The following is a 10,640-nucleotide window of genomic DNA, read 5'->3' on the forward strand; positions in this document are numbered from 1 at the left end:
TTAAAGACTAAAAGACATTTCAAATCTTTGATTAAAAGGTGCTTTTTTTTGTACGTGGACAGCAGACTCTTCCTTTTGAAGGTCTAACATCTACTTACAATGTCATATCACACAAGGACTCAGTCCCCTAACTACTGCAGTTTCACTTTAAGAACTACACCAAGAATTCTATTACCAATATTGTGTTAATAATTTTTTAGAAATCTGAACATTTTTATTCATTGAGATTGAGTCAAAATTTTGAAAATACCTATGGTCAAAACTGGGAACTCCAAACCTTTGCAGTAGTTATTATTTCATTTGTACCATCTCTTGAATGGTATTTAAACATTTAATGGACAATATAAAGAACGCCCAAAGCTTTTCTTTGTCTCCCTTAAATTGGAAATAAACATTCTGTGGTACTTCATGAAATATGATTAATTCATGCGAGCTTGTGTGCTATTGATGTACACTAAATACTATATTAGATATTATTTTATAAGAATAGCACAAGCAGTCTTATGGAAATTTGCCTGCACAGTCTGACTCACCTAACTGCAAGGATTCATCGTATGTTGGGAACATCATAACAATCATGCGTAACAGCATTAGAGTCTTTAAAAAATAAACAATAGCATATCTTTTGCTCATGCTGATAGTTTGCATACAAGTACAATTTTATTTCCAAATGCAGATGCAATTGTTGCCTCTGTTTGTAACAGTTGTGAACAGCAAAGCGTGGAATTTTCTGTGTATTTTCACCCAGAGAAAACATTAAATTAGGACATAAAGCAAATGTTTGATGTGAAAAATCGAAGAAATCCAAGTACTCCTTTATATGCTTCTGATGATTCCCATGCCCAAGTGCCTCTTGTTTCAATACGGTGGTGATATCCTTAAACTGAACAGCCATTCACATTCAAACAGGTGTAAAATTAAACTCAAAATTTTAGACACAGCAAGAAACAAAGCAATTTTTCTTGAGTTTTATTGTAATTTTCTAAGTGACTTTCAAAATATATTTATTCTTACAGAGATTTACATTGTGTATTCCATTTCTTTGGGGGCATTTTATGTTATGCATGGAAATAACATTAAATCTGAAAAGATTTAATATTTGCATGATCTTAGTAAGTGTGGACAATAGTCTAATTAGATGGCTTGAAACTTTAATTTTCAAACTTAAAGGTTCAATATATGGTGCCAGTTCAGTGCATTCCACAATCCTCAAGTTGAATTCTATTTATTTTGTTTATGCCCACTTTAAGTACCTATATTTATTATTGAGATTGGCTGAAAGTTTGGGCCTAAATGGCCAATGGTAAAATAGGTGCATGAATGTGCATAATTTTGTGTGTAACTTCCAGATTATATCTCCACAGGAAACTCCAAACCCATGTGTTGGGAAACTATTGACACATTAGGAACACTGCAGTTTTTTAAAGGTATTTGGAGCTTGTAGGAACGATGAATATTGCTCATCGCCTATCTTAACACAAGTAATTTTGCTGAACTGATGTAGAAAAACTTGAACAAATTCAGAGCAGTGTAAATTATTAAAAGGAGAAAGTCTGCAGCAACCGGTGTTTTATTTGACAAACGTTCAAGTGCAATTTGTGTTCAAATAGTTCATGCATTACAAAAATGTTATGCTGTGGTTATTTATGAGGAAATTGATGCGCCATTGCTCAGTTGTCTGCGTTTCAGGTTTCAAGACCATTCGACTCTGATAATCTCTCTGGTTTACTGTACACTGAAATGTAATTGTTCAAGGTAGAACTTTATTTGAAAAATATGAATGTAATGAAGTGAACTTTTAAAAAAAAGTTTTATTCTGAATATAAACTTGAGAGGAAACATAGATCCTTGATAAATATGCAACTCTGCTTAATGCATTCTAATCATACTGATGCTGATGTTTAAGGAGCAGAAGTGAAGTACAGAAGAACTTTTCCTGTATTACTCAGTGGTTTACATCTGTGGCCGGTTGTGTAGGTTATCTTTGCGTGAAGAATGCCTTTAGAACCAGTATTCCGAGATGTAGATGGTAACGTAGACAATGTTGCGATGAGACAGTTGCCCTGTCAAATAGTAGTCCATTTCCAGCTTTAAGGTGGAAGTGAATGGTCCAATAATTGGTTTCACTAGTCGAACGACACCTAGAAGGGAAGGAAAGGGAAGATGAACGCAAAGCAGACACTCCACATTACCAACTTGTAATTTTTACCATGAGCCAAATTGGAAGCTCCCTTCAATACATCTTTACAGTCTACAAGATTCAATTCAGATGTCTGATGGGCGACTTAACACTCGCCTGGACCAGCACAGTTAAAATGTTAACAAGGTTTAACATCATTGAGCATTGACTAGATTGTTAGTCAAAAACCCTTTGCCACTGATCTGTGACTCTAGCATGTTATCTCTACATAATGCACTGCAGCAACTCACTAAGCTAATTTCAGCAACACTTTCTTGTTAATTCTTATATTAACCTTTTTTTCAGTTAGTGGACAAGAGTTTCATACGAATGTAATGTTTACTTTTGTAATTTAAGTACAATTTCAACTCAGTAATGACAAGGTACATGTGGAGTTTTCAAACATTTGGGGTGGCATGGTGGCTCAGTGGTTAGCACTGCTGCCTTACAGTACCAAGGACCAAAGTTCAATCCCAACCTCAGGTGACTGTCTGTGAGAAGTTTGCACATTCTCCCTGTGTCTGCATGGGTTTCTGCGAGGTGCTCTTGTTTTCTCCCCCAGTCCAAAGATGTGCAAGTTAGGTGGATTGGCCATGCAAATTGCCCATGAAGTGCAGGGTTATAGAGTAGGGGAATGGGTCTGGGTGGGATGCTCTTTGGTGGTTTGGTGTGGACTCAAAGGGTTGAATGGCCTGCTTCCACACTGCAGGGATTCTATAATCGATCTAGACAGATACTGTGGTGTTCATTTTTATGTCTGTGCTTGTTAATAGTATTCACAACTACGCTTGACAAGAATAGTACACAGAGCATTGAAAACCAGTACTAGTTATGAACTCAGCTTTTGTATCAGCACAGCAGTTGGTGATTTTAATTCTACTTTCCACAGTATTGAAACATTCAAGACTTTCTTGGTGCTGTTCACACCTAAGATCCTTTCCTAAGTGACGTGAGCCAGCAACACACTTTCAGCATGCTGGACTGGCCTGTTCAATGACTTCAGTGATTTAGAATCGTGGACTTTCCCAGTGCTGCCAGATGGTAAGGCTTGCTTCCATTCTGCAGCATGGCACTCAACAAATTTTCCTCCCTCAGTGTCAATCAGAACCATGTCTATTGCTTTGCATCACCTGTGTTCCCACTTCTTGAACCAATGCCAATAAGCCCAAGGCCAAAATCCTCATAGAGTACTGTTGTATTCTGAGACTGCCCAAATTTTCCAATCCTGATAGAAGCATACATCGGAATTTTTTATTATAAATGTGGACCTAGAAATTTACAATAGAAACATTTGACAGGAAATGTTTACAAATATTTAACCGTTAAATATGTGTGTATATAGACTTATATCATTTATAATTGCAAGTCTAATATCCATCAAGCACAATAAATACCAAATAAATATTTTGGAGTCGCACACAAAAAAGAAGTGTAAAGAAATGATGGAAATTATTTTAATTATAGAACCAAAAGCTGAGAAATTGATGAGTGTGTGTAATTGGGCTCTAGGTTGATCTCTCCAGAACGGCGATTCCAGAAGCAGAGGCTGGGATTTTCTTTGGCAGCATTAGGCATCTCGGTCCTGGTGAAAGTGTGAAATAGCTCAGCTTTGGTGGGTGCCACGGCCTTGCATTCAGATTAACAATCAATTAAATTGCTGTTGCCAAGCCTGCCATCCATATATAGATGGTAGTTATTGGAAGAGCTGCTGGCCTAATGGAAGGAATGGTTGCCCAACAGTACCACGAGGAATGCATTTGCAGCATGAGAATACCTTGAAAGGCAAGCTCTCTCATGAGTGGGTAAGTGGTTCTGGTAGTGCCAGGGCCAGTCAGGATGATACTAGCGAAGTTCAAGCAAACTCAGAGGGCAGGTGGTGCCAAGGCTGCCTGGTTGGCTAAAGAATGCCCTAAATGCAGAGTCCCTGCCAGAGGTGACTGAGCCACGACCATTTAAGTGGCCTAACTGGGCTTTTGGTGGCCAGGCTGTCTGCCACATTTTCTGAAGCGATAAAATGGCATGTTAGTGGGAAGACTTCAGCCTTGCCACCCGACACATACCTATTCCATTTTCCCAGACAACTTGCTCTGAGTCCTTTCCCAAATGCCCACAAAATTCCAAACATAATACTTCATACTTCTAAAACAGCCCATGTAGAAACTCATTTGATATTCAATTAAGTTGACATATATGTACACATATTTTCTCAATAAGGTTCAATACTTAAAAAAAAAAGGTGGAATCTTATAGATTCTGCAATTTGTGCAACTATACTGCAATTCGTGGCAGATTCAGACAAGAAGCCCAGCAAGGTCTATCCTGAAACTGGGGACAGCTTATTCTAACTTTTATGCTTTTCACACACAATGTGACAACTTCCTTGTGAGGCAGCAGCAATAGCCAATTAAGGAGAATTATTGCTTGTTTATTAAAGACTTTATTATGCACCTTAGTAATGGCACAAAACTCACCTCATTATGTTTCAGTTTCCTATCCCACCAATACACCAAACAAGCTGGATGTTGAGAATTGTTGACATGGAAGTCAGACCAGGTACTTGGTGATTCAGTGCTTTCTGCCCTCAACTGGAGTTAATCAGCAACCAGGTTGCTATTACTCCTGACTTGCCTTGCTGTCTTGTGTTGACTCAATGTCATGGTTGTCAGGCAAGCCTCAACCTTCGCTCAGTATGTGATTGTATTAACACAGCTCAAAGAATCTGCTTATTTGTGCAACTAAAAGATGATCTCATTAAAGACAGGATTGTGTTAAGCATAAGAGATCCTGCAGTAAGGGTGCATATTTTGTGACAGACATTTGCAGAGGTATTGAGGCTCTAAATCATTACTTGGGAATGTTCAGGTCTTGCATTATGCTGTTAGACATTTCAGGCCAAAAATGGAGAAAAATTACATAAAAGGGCAGGGTACAAATGTTGTGGAGGACATCACATGAAGGATAAAAGGCATGTCTAGTGTGGGGGAAAAGCACATCCAGTGTGTTCTTACCGCAAAAAGTCAAATCATTTGCACACAAGTGTTTGGCCAGAATGAAACGCAACAACCAGATGCAGATGGCAAAAAACCGAATGTGATGGAGAAACTCAGCAGGTATGGCAGCATTGTAGAGACAAAAACAAGCTTTATGTTTTGAGTCCAGTGACCCTTTGTCAGAACTGAAAGAGTTAGGAAGTGGTAGTATTTATGCTGATGACAGGGGTGGGATTGGGGAAGGAGTGAATAGAATACATGCCAAGAGAGGCAAAAAAGGGATACGAAGAGAAAGGAATTGCTAATGATAAGCTGAGAAAGAGATAAATGATGAGTAGTATGTTAACTAGAAGTGTGAATGATTGAAAATAGATTGGCTATGCTGGGAGCAATCCATCCAGATCAGGATGTCAGACTGTGGGGATGGGTAACGAACATGAATCAGGATGTTCATGTTCTGAAAGTAGGTACAGATGAAGACCACTGAAGAGATTTCAGCTGAAGATTCTGACCAATTATTCCACACCACTTATCACCCGTTGGCCCGACTGATTCAATTTAGATGTTATAAATCATTTTGCACCACATAACAGTATTGTTCCTTCAAATTTGTGGTGATATATAGTTTGTGAGTGTTTGAGTGATGGCTGCAGAAACAGGATCTCAAGTCAATATAAGGTGTCAGATCGACATTGGAACTCAGAGGCCTGTGCAAAATTGTTCAAAATGATGGTCTAAAATGAAATCCTTGAAATGTTGAAGCCACATGATTGCATCAGACATGTAACAAGGGGACATTTAATCTGAAAACACAACATAATGATAAGAATGAAGATCTGGAGTTACAGATCCAAGACTGCAAACAAAAGCCACTCGTCTCAGCTGGAGCAAGTTTAAAGCTTGGACTGTTAATCCTCAACATGCACGAAAGAGATTTTCAATGAGAAGTAGCACACCAGACTTTTGACAATGGAACTGATCCTAGAGCAGTACAATGATATCTGTCGAAGTTTAGGATGTCTTCATGGAGATGAGAATGCAAGATCAATTCAGCATATGCCAAGGAAATTTCCAGTTGCCCACAGAGCTAGTTTTAAAGAAAAGATAGAGATGGAAAGAAAGGGGGTAATCAAGAAAGCAACAACACCTACAGAATGAACTAGCAAGATGAAAGCAGTGAAACAGTTTGAAAAGCTGAGAGAGTAAACATCGATTCAAAGGATCTAAATAAAGGTCTGAAGAGAGCTCACTATTCCACGTTAACCATCAAATAAATTTTTTCACAACTTAAAAGGCAAAACTTTTACTATCCTGGACATGAAGGATGGTAAGTGGCAAGTGAAGATGTATAAAAACAGCAGTTTTCTAAAATCTGCTTCCAATTCAGGAGAGACAAATGGTTGTACAACAAATGGTTGATTCTAGTCATAGAGATATTGACTAAATGTGGCACACAAACAAGGGAAAAAAACGATATACATTGCTAACGTGCTGTTGAGAGCAGCACTTTATATGGATACAGTAGAGGACATTATGATCGAATGCGAAATCCCCACATCCCAAATAATGTACTCTGGATGTCATCAACACAGCAGACACATTGAATCTGCCGGACAAGCCCCTTGTTCAAATTAAGCATCTATCCAATAAGATGCTACACCCCAATTTTTGCAAGAAATGGTGATGAAATGATGGCCTAAAAGCATCAGGGATACTTCTGTGGTCACTAAACAATATTAGGCACATGTAGATAAATTGACAGCCCAAAATGGCATCAAATAGTACGAAGGAAACTAATTATATTAAAGAATTGAAAGGAGGGATGCAGGCACATACATAACAAGAGAAGTTGTTCCTCAATTGCCCAATAAGGAAGATGTAAACTTTCCAACTGCATTGACCGTGGATCAACCATCAAAACCAAGAGGTCCACCATACCCCAACAGTGGAAATGGCAGAACAACAGTTACTGTGGCAGCAACAGGTGAAATAGAAATTACACTTCTGAAGAAGGAACATTACCCAAGTGAATAATCAATGACAATATGCTCTTGTGCCATTTGAGACTGACGTGATTTGAAGACCATATATGCAATGCATGTGTGAAGACTGACAAGAATAACAGACTGCTAAAAGAACTGTTTTTTTGATAGTGGATGATTTGAATAATTCACAATGTAAATGACAGTGCACTTTTTTGTGTTTTTATTCTGTATCAAAAGGGGAATGTTTGAGATAGAAATGCAATGCTAGACTAATGCACTTCTGAATTTATGTTGTTGGGTGACCTCTACAATGAGCACTCATTAATGGCGTTAATCTTACAGCCATTTCAATAAAGACAAAGTACAAGCAAGAATGTTGTCACATGGTCTTATAACAACCCATTCATTGTAATTTTGAAGTTTAAAGGCACAATCCAAAATATGACAAATGCTAAACCTCATAATTATAACAAAATGAAGAAGGGCAATCAGTAATCTTTGTCAATAAAAGAGAAACTTCATCTCAGATTGTGTTGATACTAGTGACTCTAAGAGGTTAGTGGCTGTATTTCACCTTAAACTGCTGCATCCTTGTGCTTAGGGTGCTGTCCTGATGAATTTAGGTATGGTAGGTTGAAATTGCCTGACAATGCAGTCCATACTGCAGACATCGTATGCTGCTGAGCGATAAGATAGATATTGACATCCGGGCATCTGTCAAAGAAGCTGCTCTGTCCTGGGTCATTCTGAGTTTCCAGAGTGATGTTATAGCAGCAGCAATTACACTATTGATCTGAGCTTTTAAGATAATGAAGAGGCCTGAAGACTTAGGATGTGAGTCACTCATCACAGAGCACCAAGTCTTTGTCTTGTTCTTGAAACTAGTGTTCATGTTGCTAATCCAGGATAACTCCCAATTTATTGATGGCTGTGTCTCTTACTGCTGATGGCCAGCAATATGTTTTTCCTAGTTCCTAGCCCTTATGTAACAACTATGTGGTATGAATGTTGACAGTTATTTGACAGTATAAATCTGTTCACTTGATAGAGGTGTACATGACTTTTTAGAGGTATACAAAATGATCAGAGGTATAAATAGAGTGGACAGCCAGAGACTTTTTCCTAGGGTGGAGGTAGCTATTACAAGGGGGCATAGTTTTAAAGTGAGTGGAGGTAGATATAGGGGAGACATCAGAGGTAGGTTCTTTACTCAGAGAGTGGTAGGGGCATGGAATGCATTGCTGGAGAGGGTAGTGGAGTTGGCCTCATTAGGGGCATTTAAGCGGCTATTAGATAGGTATATGATAGTATAAGGTAGGGGTGGAGGTTAGATAGACCTTAGGTTTAGGGTAAAAGTTCGGCACGACATTGTGGGCCGAAGGGCCTGTACTGTGCTGTACTGTTCTGTGTTCTATGTTCTATGGACGTTGGGTTGAGGTGGTTCTCTTCTTTATAATCTCATATTTTTCTATATCTAGAATCATCCCTACTTACTTTTCAGTTCACTAAACTCTGAACAGTTTGGTTTTTTTTAAATCATCACAAGTTTGATGTCCATCTACCTATCTGTAAATCCAAATAATTTAGCTATGCAAAGAATAACAGCAGTCCCAATGTTCCCATTCCCCAGTACCCAATCTGGGGTACCACACTAACATCCTTAAAACCTGCCTTTCAGCCATCTTTTATCATGAATACCAGCTCTACATTTTATGCCATATGCCATATGCCATATATCATTTTATGCCACTTTGTCAACTAATATTTTAAGTGGTTTTCCATTACAACTTTTCAAAGTCAAAGAAACAACACTATATTTTCTTGCCAATCATTCATACTTTTCATTTCTCTCAAAGAAATCAATGCACCCCTTGTAAATTTTTCTATTCATTCACAGGATGAGAGCCTCATTGGCTACCTCAGTGTTTATTGCCCATCCCTAATTGCCCAGAGGGCAGTTAAAAGTCAACCACATTGCAAAAGAGCAATACATTCTATGGTGGCACGCTAATCACTCGAAGAAAACCACAGTGTGTTTAAAAATGGGGATGCTTTCATGTAGGGATTTGATTCATAATTTTAAAAGCTCATTGAGATCTGCTAGCTCCAATGGACTGGAGGGCATTCAAGTAGAGCAGTCCCATTATAAAAGGAGGGAGATAAATATACTCTGCAAATTATCTATCTGTTCATCTGAAAACCTTGATACCACAATCACCAGGAGCTAGTAATAATAGACATTTGACCAAGCCAGTACAGATGCTAAGAAGAAGGAAAACAAGACAGTCAGCTTTGCTGTCTATGTTTGAACCTGATAAAATGATAATGTTTTCCAGAAGCATACAGATGAGAATGGAAGAATCATATGAAAGTGCACCTCACAACAATGTAAAATGGAGATCACTTCTTTCAGAAACACAACTAGATTCTCTGACACAATTTGAAAACTAAAGATCCTCCAAGGCAAACAAACACCCAACACTGACATCAACGTCAGAGAATGTCATCTGAGAAAGCAAAGTTCCACCAAATTTTCAATGCATCAGTGATCCGCATTTGAATATTTCATTCTCAAGCAGCACCCTTTCTGACTAACCAAGTCATCAGACTTTTTTAAAGTCAAAGACTTGGGGAGAGATGGGCGGAGTGATAAGCCAACTTTATTTAGAGTCATAAAGTCATACAGCTTGGAAACAGACCCTTCGGTCCAAATAGTCCACATCAACCATGTTCCCAAACTAAGTGAGTCCCACCTACCTGCATTTGGTCCATATCTCTCCAAACGTTTCCTATTCATGTATTTATTCAAATGTCTTTTAAATGTTGTAATTGTTCCCACATCCACTACTACCTCTGGAAGTTCATTCCACCCTCTGTGTAAAAAAGTTGCTCCTTATGTCCTTTTTAAACCTTTCTCCTCTCACCTTAAAAATGTAGCCCCTGGTTTTGAACTCCCCCACCTTAGGGAAAAATCCTTTGCTATTCACCTTATCTATGCCCCTCATGATTTTATAAACTTCAATAAAGTCACCGCTCGTCCTCCTATGCTCCAGTGAAAACAGTTATTTGAAACAATTGTATAAAGATTACAATAACCAGAATGAAGTTTGAGGGAGATGTATAAAGTAATTCGTACCTGAAAGAATTAACTGTCATCACAAAAGATAAACTCTGCCCATATAAAGGACTGCTCCTAAAGGAGTTAACCAGTTTGTTCAAAGTGCTGTGTTAGTGTAATCTTGTATGCACCAGAATGTTTCAGTGGCAGTAACCTATACTTACTTTTCATTTGCGTTTGGTGTCTCAGAAGAGACTATCATGTACGGGGAGTCTTTTTTTAAGTTTGGGGATAATAGGAACTGCCAATGCTGGAGAATCTGTGATAACAAGGTGTAGAGCTGGATGAACACAGCAGGCCAAGCAGCATCAGAGGAGCAGGAAGGCTGCTTGGCCTGCTGTGTTCATCCAGCTCTACACCTTGTTATC

General features: G+C 38.5%; 1 protein-coding gene across 1 annotated transcript in view; it reads right to left on the reverse strand.

The window, feature by feature from the left end:
* Positions 1 to 954: 954 nt before the first annotated feature.
* fbln1 (fibulin 1) overlaps positions 955 to 10,640 on the reverse strand; it is a 150,879-nt gene continuing 141,193 nt past the window's right edge. Inside the window, exon 17 of the mRNA XM_048607709.1 lies at positions 955 to 2,141. Coding sequence (XP_048463666.1) covers positions 2,002 to 2,141 — 140 coding nt within the window. The 3' untranslated portion in view covers positions 955 to 2,001. The remainder of the gene's footprint in view (positions 2,142 to 10,640) is intronic.

Source organism: Rhincodon typus, chromosome 18, assembly GCF_021869965.1.
Source record: "Rhincodon typus isolate 14 chromosome 18, sRhiTyp1.1, whole genome shotgun sequence".
NCBI lineage: Eukaryota > Metazoa > Chordata > Chondrichthyes > Orectolobiformes > Rhincodontidae > Rhincodon > Rhincodon typus.